This window comes from Ailuropoda melanoleuca, chromosome 19, assembly GCF_002007445.2.
Source record: "Ailuropoda melanoleuca isolate Jingjing chromosome 19, ASM200744v2, whole genome shotgun sequence".
NCBI classification, from domain to species: Eukaryota; Metazoa; Chordata; class Mammalia; order Carnivora; family Ursidae; genus Ailuropoda; species Ailuropoda melanoleuca.
In genome coordinates, this window is record NC_048236.1 from 28,874,010 (window position 1) to 28,893,527 (window position 19,518).

The following is a 19,518-nucleotide window of genomic DNA, read 5'->3' on the forward strand; positions in this document are numbered from 1 at the left end:
TTTTTTCCATTTGTCATCAGGTAGTGACTGTCACCAGCACGTAAGAAAGCTTTCTCTAGGGTCACTTAGCATTTTTGTGACAGATAAATTTCCCCAGCATCATCTGTGTGAAGATAATGAAAATAGTTAAGCCAGAAAAGCTATCTCGTAGTTCGAAGTCTACTTCCTTCTCCTAAGCTTTCTGAATTACATATGGAACTTGTCTTTTCAAAAATTTCTCTAGAGTACCTTCAGATAACAAAATTATAGTTAAGTTCGAAATAGTATTTCATATAGCTGTGAAAACAACTAAATATTGTATATATATGTTAATAAAAATCATCTAGATAAAAGGTAGCATTTACAGTGTCATTAAACAATATCACATGGTTGTAGCATAACTGCCGTTTCTTTATTCAGAGATTATTTCTATTATGACATATCTCTGTTCTTACAAGTAATTTATCAAATTCATAAAACTAAACACTTAAAAGGGGTCCATTTTACTCAATTATATCTCAGAAGTCTTCTTTTTTAAAAAGGAGAAATAGTGGTTGGTTGATTTTTAGAAGAAGAACAAGAATGTATCATGTATCTTGCTCTCGGCCTGGTCTCTACTACAACGATAATATAACATGTTCATAAGAACCCAGAGCTTTTACTCCGTTGTGTTTCCAAACTTTCCCGTGTGTTGTGTAGTTTATCAAGCTGGGATAAACTGGTTTCATTGAATTAGTGATGATACATATTGAAAATAGGAAGAAAAAAGGGGCAAATGTATTGACTTTAAATTTCTGTGACTCCAACCCTTTTCAGTCGGCCTTTGGGAGATAATTAGTAGATTATCTGAGGCCAATCAGATTTGGTTTTTGGTTTCCAAACAAAATTATTGCAAAGGATCTGGTCTATGAGCCCGTCCTCTTGTCATCATTGATCTTGGGCTTTGGATCCAGTGCTGTTAAATATATAAACTTTCATACGTACACACACATTTCTTCCTTACGTTGGCAAATATATCAAAGCTTATTACACAGCCTCTAGGAAATTATTTTAGCCTCTGGCTTTTGCCTGGCTGGGCATTCATGCTTCTCCAACAAACCGGCCTCCTGCCTTCTGCCTAGTTGGGCAGGTTTTGATGCTGTCTTGGATAATCTTTACTTAGAGTCCTAAAGAAGAATGTTCCGTGTTGATTTTACCCCCACTGGCTATTTGGACATTTGTTTTCCATCAGTAATGGCCATCTGGATCTGTTTTCAATATGTATCAGATATTTCACCACTTTTGATTTCTTTTTCTCAAGTTGTATCTTAATGACATGATGGAAATGGCTTAACTTGGTGAGACAGTGCATTTTGTCCCAAGAATATGATTTTTGTGCATCATGATCTGTGCCTTCCTTCATGAAGGTAAATATAAAACATTTAAGTGGCAATAGAGCTCAAGGAACCAAACACATTCTTCAAATTGTGTTAACAGACAGAATTGATTTGGCCCTTGACTGCACACACCGCTCAATCCAGTCTGGTTCCACTGCCTTAGAGAAGGCAGAGGTGTAGGCATTCTGTAGAGATTGGTGACATCTTTCCCCACACACCCTTTAAGGTCTCTGCCTCTCCCTTGCTTCAGTGCAGCCAGAGACAGAGGCCAGAGACAGAGGCCCCTGTGGTAGGAGCCAAACAGGTGTTTTACCTGTGCTGATAATAACTTTCAAGTCATCTCTCCAAAAGAATCCTGCCATACCCCCCAGGGGGAAGTGAGCCTGCAATATCCCCATTCACAACTAAACTCATTGCCTGACATTTAGCGTCTTCTCACACCGCGACTCCATTTTCTTGCGGGTTCTTTTCTCGCCCTTACAGCACGCACTCTGCACTGCCATTATTTATTTACTTCTTTGTCTCCCTAGAAGCATACTAAGAATTCTTATAGAGGTAGGGATCTTGCCTATTCAGCTCTGTATCCCCAGCGCGTACCAGAGGCTTGACACATGAGAGTACCCAACACATGCAGGAGGACCGACAGAAGGGAAGGATGAGTGCAAAGCAAGCAGAAACAAAATTTTCAAGTGCTAAGTACTCCCAGCTGAATTAGTCCTTGAGGAATTTAGCTGCTTTTATTCCAGTCTCTGAACCCTGTTCTTTCACTTAATAGACTCTTATATTCACAATCAAATTATCTGGTTTGTACTGCTTTGCTAAGAACTACTGTGATGAAAGTCCAAACTAGTGAATGATCTATTTGCTTCTCAAATGTATTTGAAAGGGATTTCTAGCCTTAGATTTAAGTTTCATATTATGGTATAAAATGCTGAAAATTGTTTTGTGAGTGGGACTGATGACCACATAATGTAGGGTACAGATCCTGAGAAAAGAGTGAGGAATCAATGTAAAGCAGTTTAAAGTTGACTCAGGAAATCTGTTGGAACAGGAAAATGCCATGTCCATGTATTAGGAATTCTCTATCCTTTATGTGAGGAAATCTGAGAATAAGAGTCTGTGTGGAATCTATCTTATCATATCCACCAATCTGCTTATTCTGATGAAAGTGATAAACAGGAGTCAAAGCACAGGATATTTCCCCAGAGAAAAGTGCAAATATAAAAATTTCAAGTACTTGGGACTTAATTTATGACATTATTAGGTTAGTCACCAGAAGGGCAAATTATTAGGAATCAGAAACTCATTTTTACCAACTTGCCTCTAGGATGGACTTGAACAAGTTGATGTCTTTCACACTAGTCAGATAATTGGAGAACATAACATTTATTTAAAAAGATAGTCAAGCTGGCTGTTTATCATGTCTTGTTAGGGAGTTAAAGGTAGGGACTGGGCTGATGGACCTTTTTCAGTTGTTCATATCACATAAGACCCATTTAACCCACACTGACACCATCTTCAGGGCCTCTACCATCAGCAAGGCTCTAAGGTTTAAGAACCACATTTTGGTTCTTCAGCATACCCTTCTATGCAAAAAAGAATGCTCTGCTACTTTTGTCTATGACGGACTTCCCTGGTAGAGGAAAGTAGATGAAGATACAGCCTAGGTTCTTTGCACAACTCTAGATGAACAATTTGCAGTGAGCTTGAAATGCTTCTAAAAATTGATCACAATACGGTACATGAGTAATAGCAGTAGCCTGCCTCCAGGTGCAAAGTACCTCATGGATACGGACTGTATCTTTTTCACTTTGGGTAAACACATAATGGTAATGGGACGCCTGGGTGGCACAGTCAGTTAAGCAACTGACTCTTGGTTTCAGCCAGGTCATGATCTCAGGTCATGAGATTGAGCCCTGCGTCAGGCTCCCCACTCAGCATGGAGTCTGCTTGAGATTCTCTGTCTCCCTCTCCCTCTGGCCCTCCCACTCATGCTCTCTCTCTTTCTAAAATAAATAAATAAATCTTTAAAAAAAAAAACGATGATGATGGTAATAATAACATATAATAGGTAATACTTATTTGAAAATGTGCTTGTTTTAAATATGTAAATATGTGTGTGTATCCTGTCCTGGGTTTTGAACATGCAGTTTACTCTCTCAGCAACCCCAGGGAAGAGTTATCCTTGTTATTTCCAAATTTTAGATGGGGAAATGTAGGTTTAGTGAGGTTACATAACTTGCCCAGCTCACATAGCTAGTAAATGGCAGAGCTGGGATTTAATAAGTAATGAATGTGTGTTTGATTGATGACCTTCCTTTGAAAAAGAAAAAAAAAAAAGTCAAAAAAGTCTTTCTTATTAGTAAGATTCTATTTTTTCAAAGATCTCAAACAACAGGGGCCTCTCCCACATCTGTTCTTATTTGGAGTCTCAGCCTAGATATTTTTGTCAAACAAATACAAATCATCCTTTTCCTTTCTGTGATTTCTTGTCCAAACTCCTAGCCCGCTGTAGGCCATTTTCTTTTTCAGTCTGTTCATTTTGCTATTACTTTATTACATAATTTCAGCCTTAAGAAACAGATTTGAGAAAAGTAGGTAAAATTGGTTAATGAGAAAATCATTATTTTTAAACAAGACTCATAATGACAGATTTAAATTTTTTGTTATGTATATTCCTTTCGTGAGTAGCTTTACATATAAATCTTGCACACTCAAACTATTTCCCATAGGAAACATGGCAAAATATCAAGATTGCAAATGTTAGTAGTTTCAGTAGTTCAGAACTTTTCATCTAAGTTACCCTCAAAATTAGACATAAGCCCTTAGAACCAGTCTCCAGGATTCAGTGTTTTAGGCGGATAATCATACCATTATCTGTATAAAGCAAAAAGGATTAATACCCATTAGATCCTTTTTACTCTCCTTTACCTGCCAATCTGATCAAAAGATGATTCACCAATCTGTACCTCTCACTCCCTTTGAGCCCTGGCTCACAATTCATCTCTAGGAAATCTTTCCTAATTAACTCTGCTCTGCTCTGATCAGCCTTTTGCTTTATACACCTCAGTGTGGTTTGGCACCAAGGATGTGGGGAAAAGACAAGAAAAGAACACCCATTTTTGCCAAGACACGGTTTTAAATGAATCTGTGCTTCTACTGCAAGCATAAGGGCACTGATTTCATTTTTTTTTAGATTCTTTTTTTTTTTTTAAGATTTTTTTATTTATTTACTTGAGAGAGAGAGACAGCCAGCGAGAGAGGGAACACAAGCAGGGGGAGTGGGAGAGGAAGAAGCAGGCTCATAGCAGAGGAGCCTGATGTGGGGCTCGATCCCATAACGCCGGGATCGCGCCCTGAGCCGAAGGCAGACGCTTAACCACTGCGCTACCCAGGCGGCCCCAAGGACACTGATTTCAAATATACATACACGGGGCACCTGGATGGCTCAGTCAGTTTAGCATTTGACTCCGGCTCAGGTCACAATCTCAGAATTCTGGGATCCCGTTGGGTTTGGGGCTCAGCAGAGAGTGCTTCTCCCCTTCCCTCTCCCTCTGCCCCTCCCTGTTTGTGGAGGGGCCCGCGTGCACTCTTTCTCTCTCTTACTCTGTCAAATAAATATTTTAAAAATAAGTAAATAAATAAACAAACATACATTCTGTATAATATGCACACGGTTCTCCTACTCTGTTCTCAAGCCCTGTCGCTGCCGTGGTCGTCCTCCAGATTGTGCTGGCCCCGGAGCCCAGCCCTGCCTATTTAGCAGCTCCTTCAGGCCTCTGCCGGGCTTCAGAAGCTGCAAGCTGCCGAGCAAACTGCTGAGAGAGGGTTAACTTCACCCTCCTCAACTCCTTCACTGAAATCTACTGCCTTCTTTGCTTTCTAGTAGATAAAAAAGGCTAAGTTATTAAAACTCAGAAATAAGTTTCCCACTTAATTATCATGGTGACAACTGACCTTTTCCTTTAAAGTATTCTGTTTAATTCATTCTTTTAGAGACTACTAATTTTAGTTGTATCTTACTTATTGCTTCTGTCTAATAAATTCTGGCGTGGAGGATACTGAGCCAATGGTATATTTATATTCAGTGAACATTTAATTGAACATATAGGTTATTCGCCTATTCTCTTTGACTTGATTTTCTGCCCCATAATGATCCAATTTTCTCCTTTGCCTGTTGTGCTTATAGCAATAAGAAAAACGTTGTGTTGTGTTTTCACCCCTTCCGTAACACTTTCTGAAAGTGTCAGACTTCACCACTGCATGCCTTTGGCTAGCACATGTAAATTATCAAACCACTGAATTTAATGAACTATTGCATCTTTATATTTTTCGGTATTAAATGTAAACATCCAAACTACGAGCCACACTCAAATGTGCAGGACACTTTGTTACATCATCTGCTGTCAGGAAACGTGACTGTTATTGCCGTTTTATGCATCTCTGTCCTTCCTGTGTCAGAGACAGCAGAAGGCACTACCTTCTCAAGGCAAAGAAACCCCTTCCTGCCGAGATGAACTCTCAGGGTTCCAATTTTATTTTTATTTTTTTAAGATGTTATTTATTGGAGAGAGGGACTGAGCATGAGCAAGAGAGAGAGCAAGGGAGGCAAGGAGCAAGGGAGAAGGAGAAGGAGACACCCCACTGGGCAGGGACCTGACTCAGGGCTCCATCCCAGGGCCCTGGGATCATGACCTAAGCTGAAGGCAGATGCTTAACCGACTGAGCCACCGAGGTGCCCCAATTTTAAAAGACCAAAATGGAAGAAGGGGACCCAAGCATAGGAAGGTGCAGCCATCCTGTGTGGGTGTACCGAGCTGCACCATGCGCGCAGAATCTGGTCCTTTTTACTGACGCATTGGTGGCCCTCATCCTCAAGCTTGCAGAGGGGCTTCTCTACCTCTAAGCGCGGTATGGGTATTTCGGAGCAGGAACAATGCTGAAGAGGGACGGCGGAGCTGCCTTCTACAGGACTTTGCCTACTACTGAAGAGCTTTCGAGAAGCCCACCCAGTTACTTATATTTATATCCCTGAGCAGAATTAGCCTTAAGAGAGACTGGAAATAGACATTTTTAGTTGATCTATTGCCACCTTAAGCAAAACTGGGTTTCTTTTGATGAAAAGGGAGGGAGAAATGGATATAGAATAAGCAGATAACAGTGTCTGCTTCAAGGATAATAAGTCTCCAAAAAATGTCAAGCTAACCTTGACTGAATTCCAACTAAAACAGTAATTAGGAAACTGGCATTATGTGTCTATAGCCTAACTTCAGAATCTAAATTTTGAAGTGAAATTTAGCAGCATGTAAAGAAAATTAATATTTTTCACCACTGAAAAAAATATTTGGAGACTTTAACTTTCTTAAGCCCAGCTCAGGAATAGAAAAATAAATCGAAGTAATGTTTTAATTCTGATAATACTCTACAAAAATATCTGGTGATTTTTCTACTGAGAAAGTATTTTCTCTTTTGAAGGTCCCCTGTTATATAAAATGGGATTAGGTAATAGGAAGTAGTCACGGGACTCTAAAAGCTTTCTTTCAAGATTCCTTCAATTCTAAAAGACCTGGATAGGAAGATAAACTGATAGCATTTTATCAGATACAGAAGCCATCTTGTTCGTGTACCGGGGTCATTCGGGGTCATTCAATCTTCCCGGCAGGATATTCAGGCAAAACACTTGAGTATTTTGCTGGCGGGGATGTTCCACTGGTGTTGGGTATTTTTTCAACACTGATGTGATTCAGTCTAGTTCGATGCTCAGAGTGTAAAATTAACACCAAATATGGTAGACTGTCACCTTAATAGCATTTATTTTCATTTTTATTCAGTTTATGCACTAATTCAGAAAGTGCCTAAGCATATGATTAGGCAGAGCCGGCAGCTTCCATTGTGAAGAAATCTGGAAACTACAGGAAAGACCGCCCCCACAGACATGCTGTTTCAGTCGTGTTGAAAGAAAAGGCTGCTAAGGCACGTTAGCTAAGCGCACACTATCCCTAAAGAGAGGAGTTAGTTTCTGTAACTGCTAATATCTTAGAGTAAAAGAATGTATCAAATGATTTGGTATAGGCATTTAGGAGAGAGGTGGAACCCAAGACAGATAAATTCTAGTAAGAGTAAAAGCAAAGTCCAAAACAACATAGAGATGGGGCACTACAGATGGGACCCAGCCTACCTGGAAGTAGAGCTAAACATGCCCAGAGGAAGACTCTGAAAGCCAATGGAAAGGTACCAAGACACTCTCTGCCTGCTTCACACTCTTGCCCTGAAATTGCGCGGGATGCTATGGCCTTTATCAAAGGGAGAAATTCCCTTGTTTTGTGAGAAGCACCATTTGACAACTTTTTATTGTTCATAAAATTATGTTAAACATGAAAACCAGGATTAACTAAAAATTAAATAATGTCAAAAAAGAATAGTCATTCAGTTCACAAAATTCTATTGTATTTTAAGAGCCCAGTGAGATAATATTATTAGCTATATATTCCAGCATTTATCAATAGAGGTAAACCCTAAAATATTGCAACACTCCTGCCTAGATTATCATTATAGAGTACTGCACATTGTTGTAAAGTGTCAAAGTGAATGAAATAAATGTGCCCTTTAGCTACAAAATTTGTATTTCAGCACTTCCTAATTTATGTTAATGTCTAATTAGGTTAAGCAGCTATGTTTATAACATAGTTCCAAGGAAGAATTATCTGTTAACTCCTACAGGATTTGCACTATCTATGGTCATTAGTGAACAGGTTGACAAATATTTAAGTATTGCTGACAAGATCAGGTTAAACCCATACTGTGAATTTTTTTAGTTTAGAATAAGGAAAGTATTTGAAAAGTATTTTAATATTGAAAAATGTCACTGTCATTCTCCTTCAGACAGTAACCAGTGTCTATAGTAGTTCCTTTTACATTAGTATGATTTCTGTTCAATTCAAAACAACAAATGTATATTGGCATCTACTATGGGCAAGACAGACAGTGTTTTAGGAATTGTAGAAACTGTAGTGACAGGAACACATATGCTTCTCTCAACATGTTTAGAATCTAAATGGGTGATGAAATAAATATAACCAACCAGAATACAAGGCAAATAGTTCAAACCTACAAAATTGAGGGGCTCAAAAAAGGCTCAGTGGATATGTGGCATCTATGGTAGGCACTGAAGGCTGATCAGGATCCTAGAAATTAGAGATTGACGAGAGAGGCCATTCTAGATCAAAAGAATCGGCACACAGATATTAGGTATATTCACTAAAGAATGTAGAGTCCAGTTTGGTAGGAGTGTGACATATAGGCAGTTAGAGAAATAGTTCTTATTACAAGCACTTTAAAAGAAAGTCTCAAATAGAACAAGCAATCCTAAAATTTGTATGAAAACACAAAAGAACCTGAATAGCCAAAGCAAACTTGAGAAAGAAAAACAAAGCTGAAGGCATCATGCTTCCTGATTTCAAACTATATTACAAAGCTATAGTAATCAAAACAGTATGGAATAGGCATAAAATCATATACATGGATCAACAGAGCAGAATAGAGAGCCCAGAAATAAACCCACACGTATATGGTCAATTATTTTATGGCAAAAGGGCCAAGAATGTACAATGGGGAAAGTAGCCTCTTCAATAAATGGCGCTGGGAAAACTGGACAGCCACATGCAAAAGAACGAAACTGAACCACTATTTAATATCATACAAAACAATAACTAAAAATGGATTAAAGACTTGAATTTATGATCTGAAACCATAAAACTCTTAGAAGAAAACATAGGTAGTAAGCTTCTTGACATTGGTCTTAGAAATTAGTTTTTGGAATTGACACCTTAAAGCAAAGGCAAAAAAAAAGATAAAAAGAAATAATTGGCACTATATCAAACTAAAAAGCTTCTGCACAACAAAGGAAACCATCAACAAAATAAAAGGCAGCCTACTAAATGGAAAAAAATTTTTGCAAATCAAATACCAAATAAGGGCTTAATATGCAAAATATATAAAGAACTTATACAACTCAATAGCAAAAACACAATTCAATTACAAAATGGGCAGAGGATCTGAATAGACATTTTTCCAAGGAAGACATAACAGGTACATGGAAAGATGCCCAACATAACTAATTATCAGGGAAATGCAAATCAAAACCACAGTGACATATCTCCTCACACCTGTCAGAATGCTGTTATCAAAAAGAGAGAAATAATAAATGTTGGTGAGATTGTGGAGAAGAGGGAACCCTTGTGTTCCCACTGTCAGTGGGAATGTAAATTGGCGTAGCCGTTATGGAAGACACTATCCAGATTCTTCAAAAAATTAAAAATAGAATTACCGTATCATCCAACAATTCCACTTCCAGGTATTTATCCAAAGAAAAAGAAAACACTAATTCAAAAGTATATATGTATTATCCATGTTCATTGCAGCATTATTTACAATAGCCAAGACATGGGGAGAACTTAAATGTTCACTGATGGAAGAATGGATAAAGAAGGTATGGTGTGTGTATGTATATACATATGTATGTATATTTATATATGTGTGTATGCACATACTCACATACACATACAATGGGTTATTATTCAGCCATAAAAAAAGAATGAAATCTTGCCATTTGTGACATGTATGGACCTTGAGGGCAATATGGTAAATGATATAAGCCAGACAGAAAAAATAAATAAATAAATACCATATAATACAGTTATATGTGGGATATTTAAAAAAACCAAAACCAAAACCAAGCTCATGGATATAGAGANATAAAAAAAGAATGAAATCTTGCCATTTGTGACATGTATGGACCTTGAGGGCAATATGGTAAATGATATAAGTCAGACAGAAAAAATAAATAAATAAATACCATATAATAGTTATATGTGGGATATTTAAAAAAACCAAAACCAAAACCAAGCTCATGGATATAGAGAACGGACTGGTAGTTGCCTGAGGTGGGAGTTAGTTAGGGGGTGGCCGAAATGGGTGAAGGGAATGGAAAGGTACAAATTTCCAGTTATAAAATGAATTTAAGCCATGGGAATACAGTGTACAGTATGGTGACTATAGTTAATAACACTGTATTGCATGTTTGAAAGTAGCCAGGAGAGTGGATTTTGAAAGTCCTCCTCACAAGAAAAAGAATTTGGTAACTATGTAAGTGATAGATGTTAACTAGACTTACTGTGGTGATCGTTTTGCAATATATATAAATATCAAATCATTATGTGATACTGAAGCTAACATGCTATATCAATTATACCTCAATAAAAAGAAAGTATATATTTAACTGTTTATAGGACCATCTTGTTAGGGAATACATTCCTCTGGGTTCTAAAAGAAGGTTTCTTTTTATTAGAGTGGATAGATTTGGGGAATGTTTCCAACACGTGTCTTAATAAGCAAACGTTAAAGCCAGTTTAAACCTTTAAACTGATTTCTGTATTCCCTCCTGTATGCTTTCCATTGTCTACNTAAAAGAAGGTTTCTTTTTATTAGAGTGGATAGATTTGGGGAATGTTTCCAACACGTGTCTTAATAAGCAAATGTTAAAGCCAGTTTAAACCTTTAAACGGATTTCTGTATTCCCTCCTGTATGCTTTCCATTGTCTACTTTTAGGCCTAACTGATCCGTCTCACTTTCAATCATCTAGGGCCGAACAGTAACTTCTCAAGACACGTCTACATTTTCCCTCATAACCACGTATGATTCTACACAATCGAATCCCGTTCCTCCTTGATTCGTGTAGACTCAGAATGAGAGCATGTCTGGTCTCTTAGAGATCATAACTCTTCTAGGACTGAGTTCTACATTGAAACTTATTCTTAGGGCACCTGGGTGGTTCAGTAGTTAAGTGTCTGCCTTCGGCTCAGGTCCATGATTCTGGGGTCCTGGGATCCTGGGGTCCTGGGATCGAGTTTCACATCAGGCTCCCTGATCAGTGAGGAGTCTGCTTCTCCCTCTGCCTCTCCCCCTGCTTGTGCTCTCTCTCTCTCTTTCTCTAATAAATAAATAAGATCTTTAAAAAAAGAAGAAAGAAACATTCTTAAAACCCTACCCCCAAGATCTTTATGTTATCATCAGGAGTGTCGGGCACTGGAAGTCTTTCCCACAACACGCAAGACATTGTCAAGTATTCTCAGATTCATCTGAGTAATGAATTATAGCAGTAATACAGAGAAAGGGTTTTGAGCTTTACAAACCGTCAAGAGAAAAAATCATTCGCCAAGACTGTAAAGTTTTTGAAAGAAAGGAAATGTTCTCCTTTGTTCTCCCTCCATCCCAATTAAAGGAACAGGAAGATAGAAAGTGTTAAATATATCAAGAATTTACTTTTTGTCTGAAAATTTAATACCTTTATTTGGCTTTTTCTGAGCTGAGCTACAAGCAATATGTGTTTTAAAGGAGTTTGTTGTTTATTTGCAGGTTCAAGCCAGTTACGTGACACACTACGAAAATATCCTCTCCCTGTTCTGGGTTCTGGAGCAGCTGCTTCAGAAGGAAAACAAAGAAGGCAGCGCTTCAGGTGTAGGGCATGACGACCAAGAAATCAAGAAATTTCTTCAAAAGCATGATGAAACTATTTTCCAACTCTCTGATGCGTTTCCTTTATTTACTTTTTATTTATGGAGACTGGGCATTCTCTTGAACTCAGTAGAAACTGTTGAGAGTAACTCACTTCCTAAGCAATTTACTAAAGGTCAGAAGCATACTGAAGTATGAAGATCTCCTTACAAGATTTTCAAGAATATTTTTTAAATGAGCATTTTAAAGGGATGTCTAAATACAATCATTAATTCAGTAGTTTTAAATTGTATTTAAAAATTATGAGTCATATTTCTATACTAAAATCAGCCAGTTTCAGTTGAGAATGTCCTTATTTCCATGTAACTGTATTTTACAATGTTACTCAATATAGTCTAGCTCTGTTATCCTCTCTAATGGACCATTAATTGTCTGTCTCATAAACAATATTTACATTTTAAAAGATTTACATGTAATAGAAAGAAAAAGGCAGGAGAGATCTTAAAAGTTTTGTTGCTTTCTCAACAGTCTTTAAGTGGTTAGAAATGAAACTTTTAAAACTCTGTTCTTACATGGTTTCATTTACATCATTGTGTATCATCTTAGAGGATGATTCTTTAACATTTATAAACCAAATGGCCCTCAATTTCATAAAATCAACATATTAAGTCCTTTGAAAGTACTAACTTATTGTTTAAAATGTTGTTTGCTTTTAAAGTGTTTGTTTTGATTCTGGTTATTATGTATAATATTCCTGTTGTCAAAATGTAGTTTAGTCATGTATAATTAAATCATTAAGGATATTTTTACAAATCTAACATCTGCTCAGAAATATACTTATTGGAAGTATATTTGTACTTATTAAAAGTATTAGTTGAATTTTCCAGTTACACAGCTTCATTGACTTTATTTCAATTATTAAATTCATAACCAACTAGCTTAATGAGTACACATTATGTACTTTCCTATTGTACAATTTAGGGCACAACAAATACAAATTTACTTTATTAATTATGTACGATACTGTTTCATAAGTTAGTTACCATTTCTAAATGCCTTTGGTGTTTAAAAAAATGAGTGTATATAAAATCATATCATCATCTGCCACAGTTATTTTTGGAATTATTTGTAGCTTTCTAGAAAAGAAACCCTTTCATATAAAACTCAATGTATCTAACAGTCACCTATCATTATGTAACAAACTACTACAAAATCTCAGTGGCATACAACAATATTTCTCAAGTGACTGTGGGTCAGTCACTTGGGGATGGGCTCATCTGAACTGGATTCTGTTGGAAAGCTCTGCTCAGCTTGCAGATCCCACTGAGCTAGGCTCTTTATTATAAATCAGGCTTTGGTCTCTTCCATTGCTCTTGTTCTGGGGCCCAGGTTGAGAGGGACACAGCTACTCAGGGCAGCTACTCAAGCCCCTCTGTGGCAATGGCAGATTGGCAAGAGGCAAAGGGCTAGACTGAGAAACGCTGCACTGTGATTGTCCACGTGCATTAGTCAAAGTGCATCAAATGGCAAAGCGCAAAGAGGCAGGGAGTACCCTCTACCCAGAGTGGGAGAACTTGCAAAGTTCCACGGCAAAGGGCATGGATACAGGAGAGGTTGGAGAATTGGAGCAAATAATTTACTTTACCACACACACCAGCTGAACACAAGGAGGGTATTCCAGATCCTGAATTAGGAGGAATTTTTCTAATATTTGATTCCTGGGATTTGTATAGGTGATGACACCACACAAAATCCTCTACCCGTGACATCGCCCCATCCCCACTCTTAATGATCAGACAAGGTTGGTAAATATATAAGCAACTGCAGTGGCCCTTTTCCCATTGCAGCCAGCCAACATAATGATCCTAGGAAGACTTGTGTAACCAGAACAGATTTCTTAATTCTAGTAGTCTTTAAAGCTTCATGGTCTGAAAATTAGCCTAGAAAATGTATTTATTTTAGAACAGACAAGATGTTGGGATCATCACTGATGTACAAAACAGAGATACATATTACTTCCATTTGGTATTATTTTTTGTAAACACTTAAGTTTAATCAATTATATGACACCTAACCCTTCATTATACTGTGTCTCAGTCTCTAACAGTGTTGACTGTACAGTACATTTAGTATTGAGGTCTAAATCTGCTGGTGAAAAAGTAGATAAAATGAGATATTTGTATCTCTGTTTCAAAAAAGTGGTGTAAGTTAGTGAATGAATGAATGATTTAAACTAGAATTAAAATGATTTAAAAATGTAGCAATTAAGATTTGATTAATGTCTAACTTTACAATTAAAATTCAGGGTATAATAATGGAGACAGTAGAAATTAGGCAGTGCTGAAATTGATTTTAGGATAGGATGGGAAATAAAGAGGACCACAAGGCAATACTAAAAATGAAAGAAACAATAAAAACGATAGTAAGTCCTAACATTCATATAGTGGATATATAACACTCATGTAGCATAGATATAATAGACACCAGGCACTGAGCTAAGCATTTTACATATATTTACTCATTTAATTCTCCCAAAAGCCCTATGTGATAAGTAAAATTATTATGTCCATTTTAGAGATGAGGAACTCAGGCAAAGGAATGTTCAACAGCTCTCCCAACATCACAGCACCAGGAAGAGGAAGACTTAGGTTTCACCCCCAGGAGTTCTGTCTTCCCAGTCCGCACTCCTAAATCTGCTACACTTCCCGTTCATTACAAACTGTGCTGACACTTGGTGAAAGTTTCACAAATGCCACTTCTTGGGAATTGTCACCGAAGCTTTATAGGCCCTCAACTACAAATCTTACACCAAGTTGAGATTATTTTGGATTCTTCAGCCCCTGAAGAGCAGCTGTCCGACCTACCACCATCTCAGAACAACAGCATACTTGTTCTTTTCTACATTGTAATAGTTTACTATAGTAAAGACTCTAGGTAAGTTACAGATCCTCTCACAATTATGTTCTAAAAAGTACAAAGCTGTCTTTAAAGGTGGGGTGGGTGAACTATCGGCTGCAGCTATCAGCTGCAGTGCTCAGCGTGGTGGGAAGAGAAAACAAATCTGATTGTTTTATCCTTGGATCTATAAATAGATATTGGTGGTATTTAATGCAATTCCTTTACAAACTTGTACTTTTCCATCATACTTGTTGGCGTCCTATAAATCAGGGCAGTTATCAGAGAAAGGCAAGAAAAAAGCCATTTACTTTTCAGATTTTTATGTAAATTTGTAGATTTTTTTAAAAATACTGATGCCTCTGGCTTATGAGAGCTTCGTTTTGTTTATTCATCAAATATTAAGCGCTAACTTTGTGCACAAACCAGTTGTTTCCACATATGAACAATAAACATAATAAGTTTTAGGTTTTATCAAATTTATAAAGCAGAACTTTGTTTTTATGGTCACTATAACGACCCAACAAGATCAACAGCTTGTATTTGCTGAGGGAGACCATTAGAGTGATAACATTTACCTAATTTTGAAAAAAAAAAGAAGAAAGGATTTTTATTATTGAAAGCCAATTCATTGTTCTTAAATTTATAGAATTGACGGCGCTAAATTCATCTGGTCAACGAACAGGCTGCTCTTTTAAGAACTGCCTAAATATTATTGGCTATGATTGACACATAGGAAATGACCTTGACATCTTTTTTGTTTTTTGTTTAATATGAAAGTCCTTTAACTAGTTTTAAGAATCTATTACTATAGGAAAACAAAGCTTGTATAAAGATAAATCTAACATTCATCCCAAATTACTTGACTGAAATTTTTTTTAGCTTTCTCTCAATGTGCCTTAAAATTCCAAAGTAGGATTTTGGGCAATTTAGTTATTCCTGATTCATTTTAAATGAGTAGCAAATTTGGGATACCTGGGTGGCTTAGTTAAGTGTCCAACTCTTCTTGGTTTTGGCTCAGGTCATGATCTCAGGGTCATGGGATCGAGCCCCATGTGGGGCTCCACTCTCAGTGGAGAGTCTGTTTGGGATTCTCTCTCACCTTCTCCCTCTGCCCTTCACCCCCCCTAAAATAAATAAATTTAAAAAAATAAATAAATAAATAACAAAGTTAAAACATATCTGTCAACCTTAATAACACCTTAAGTAATTAGCATTTTTACATTCATTTTTTAGTTGCTTCACTAAAATTACTCTCCACTGGTGGCATTTTTTTAATCCAACTTTATGAGCCATAAATTATAGCTTTCTGTATCAGTCCTGGTACAGAATGACAACAATGCAGAGAGATGCAGACATGATGTTCCTTTACTCTTATGTGGGCCCCCCCAAATAATATCAGAGTGTTCATCTTTCTCCCCAGAGATCTGTCTTTATAGATAAGTCAAATGTAGTTTAGTTATAAATATATTTTTCTACTTCTCAGACCTAGAGATGAAATTCTACCTTCTTTATATCCTTCTGGAATATGGTGTGACAATAAATAAATAACTAATAAATGATGGCTTGTTCTCAACTCTTGTGTTTATTCCCACCATGTTGCGTCTTTACCACATTACTGGGAGCTCCACGTTGCCTAAGGACAGCACCCCTGACGTAATGAAGGAGCAGAGCTATCACTGCTTTAGCTTTAACGGCGTAACTACTAAGACATTTTCATGAATGATTAATGATTTCAGGAGCATTAGAAATGCTAGACACTCAACCAGCAAGGAAAAGGATGTATTTGTTCTTACTTCTCTCTCACATACACTGAAATTCAACATTCATTTTATAAAAAGAGATCCTAATCTTTTGAAACTAATTTTTTAAAGTTTGGGGAGGAAAATCTCCTTATATTGTATCTTGTGGTCTTTAAGGGGTCCCACTACATGTATTGGCTACATCTTTGGTGCCTTTTTGCCCTAACTTGCATCAAGGATATGGAGCAGACTCCCAGCACTGCCCTGTCATGACCGTCCTCTCTTGGAGAACTCCAGGCAAGGCATTCTTCTGAGAGGAGTAACCACGGGCCTTTAAACTGTGCGGCTCATTCCCTTCCACAGTGGCCCATGGCCGAGAAGTAGAGCTCGCCACAGCTGATCGCCTTGTCGTGCAACTTGATGACTTCCAAGGAAGAGCACACCAGAGACTAGGCTGAGAGAATATGTTTTCTCCAATTATAAAACAAAAAACAACAGAGCTGGAAATAACTCTATAGAAATGTGAGGATGTCTCCAACTCCAAATGAATATAGTGATATGATTCCCATGCAAAAACTTAATAATAATAATAATTTCTGAAGCTAGTATGATCTTGGAATATGAGGTACTTTTCTTTTACACAGAATCTCTTCTACACATATCATATAATCCATGTGCCTTTATTAAGGCACCATCACTTTATTAACGCAGGGAGTAAGACCCAGAATACTAAGCTTAGCATGAGCTAGACCCTCCACCAAGTTCTCTAATTTATTATTTTGCTGAATCCTTCTAACAACCATTGAGGTTAAGTATAATATTATCCCCAGTTAGATGAGGAAGCACGCACAGACCATGTAAGTCATTTGCCCATGGTCACGGGTCTGGGGGAAAAAAATCAGAGCCATGGTTAAAATAAGCAACAAGCAACTGAGTCAACAGTCCTCCCCGTCAGTACTCAGCTACACACAGCTGCTGTTCCCGAACTGTGCAAAAGTAGAAAGTGAGTTCAGAGAAGGGATACTCTGATTGTAAAACTCCAGTTTGCATTCTTTTTAAAGAGTTCTTCTTAGACATAGGCCTCATGCCCTTATTATAATTATAGTGGGAGGAAATTTACACTCGATTAAGTAAAATTGGATGACAGAAAATATACTGCTAAGTTTGGGCGAATAAAAGAAGCGTGCTAAGACCTAGAGATTTCCAGTTGGTGGCATTTATTTAAATGAAATAGACATAAATTCTGCTCTAGTATCTGATTGTTTTGCAAGCCAGTGTAACACTTTCTAAGGAAATGCAAGTTAAATCTTCTAAAACGGAAGGATCAAGATCAGACAACCATGTATGGATTAGAGTTAATTCCTAAGTCTTAGACATGGAAATAAATAATACACATGAAGCATAATTTCTCTATACTGGCTCCAAAATCATACTTCTTTTGCTGTGAGTGTAAAGAAAAATATCTCTATTTCCTGATTAGAATTGATCAGTATGATCCTGTCGACAATATTTGACATTTCTACAGCATCTTATGAAGTAGAAAGAAAACATCTCTATAGTTCTTTACTTCACAGGGGAAAACAGATAAATAAATAATGATTTAAAAACATCTCAGTGATATGTTCTCAAAAAAAAAAAACAAAAAACAAAAACAAACTTCAGGCAGCTCTTGTTTACCTATTTTCCTTCGATCTGGAGAAAAGAGATGTGAGGACTTTTCCCTGCACTCTGCCTTGTCAATCAGCACTACAGCCCAATTTCATTTGAGAGGCTTTCTGTTCTTACCATATTGAACAACAGTGAGGCCCAGAAGAGAACATGTTCTAGAAGGCACAGATGAAAAGGCAGGGTGCGGGTTGTGGGGGTAATGGAAGAACAGAGAACAGAGGGCCGTGATGGCCAAGTCATAGTGTGACTTAGGACAACTAATTTCAGGCTCTCATTTTCTCATTATAACATAGAGCATTTGTTTTTCAGTTTTAAAGTGTAAGGAACAAAGAGTTCCTTTGTATTTCTGCTCAGGAAATGCGTTTCTTTAGAATGTATGCATAGATGATTAGACTAAAATTGTTAAATGTAACTACCCATTATTACTAAATGTTATTGCAGAGCACTGGGAGTTTTGTCTCTCCTGTCGTCATGGAGATCTTTCAGTGATAAACCTGCTACACATTTTACAAGGCCCAGTACTTGGGAGTTAAAAGATGAGGATATCACTCTATCCCTGTTATATAAATAAAACCTCCATTTCTTTATAGTTTATTTTTTTTCTTTTTAAAAGCACATGTGCGTGTGCGGGGGCGGGGGGCAGAGGGGGAGGGAGAGAGAGAATCTCAAGCAAGCTCCACACCCAGCATAGAGCTGGACATGGGGCTTGATCTCACAACTCTGAGATCCTGACCCGATCCTAAATCGAGTCAGATGCTCAACCCTCTGAGCCACCCAGGCACCTTTCTTCATTGTTAATTTAATTTTATTTTTTTATAATTTTTTTATCATGTTATGTTAGTCACCATACAGTATATCTCCAGTTTTTGATGCAATATTCCATGATTCATTATTTGCGTATACCACCCAGTGTTCCATGCAATATGTGCCCTCCTAAATACCCATCACTGGGCTATCCCAGTCCCTCACCCCCCCGCCCGAAGCCCTCAGTTTGTTTCCCAGAGTCCATAGTCTCTCATGGTTCATTCCCCCTTCTGTTTACCCCCTTCATTCTTCCCTTCCTTCTCCTACCCATCTTCCTAGTTCTTATGTTCCATAAATGAGTGAAACCATATAATAATTGTCTTTCTCTGTTTGACTTATTTCACTTAGCATTATCTCCTCCAGTCCCATCCATGTTGCTGCAAATGTTGGGTAATCGTTCTTTCTGATTGCTGAGTAATATTCCATTGTATATATGGACCACATCTTCTTAATCCATTCATCTGTTGAAGGGCATCTTGGCTCCTTCCACAATGTGGCTATTGTGGACAATGCTGCTATGAACACTGGGGTGCATATGGCC

The 19,518-nt window shown here is 37.5% G+C and overlaps 1 protein-coding gene across 1 annotated transcript in view; it reads left to right on the forward strand.

Moving 5' to 3' along the window:
• The window catches only part of MEI4 (meiotic double-stranded break formation protein 4), a 189,741-nt gene extending 177,675 nt beyond the window's left edge, over window positions 1-12,066 (forward strand). Inside the window, exon 4 of the mRNA XM_034648277.1 lies at window positions 11,770-12,066. Coding sequence (XP_034504168.1) covers window positions 11,770-12,066 — 297 coding nt within the window. The remainder of the gene's footprint in view (window positions 1-11,769) is intronic.
• Window positions 12,067-19,518: the final 7,452 nt, after the last annotated feature.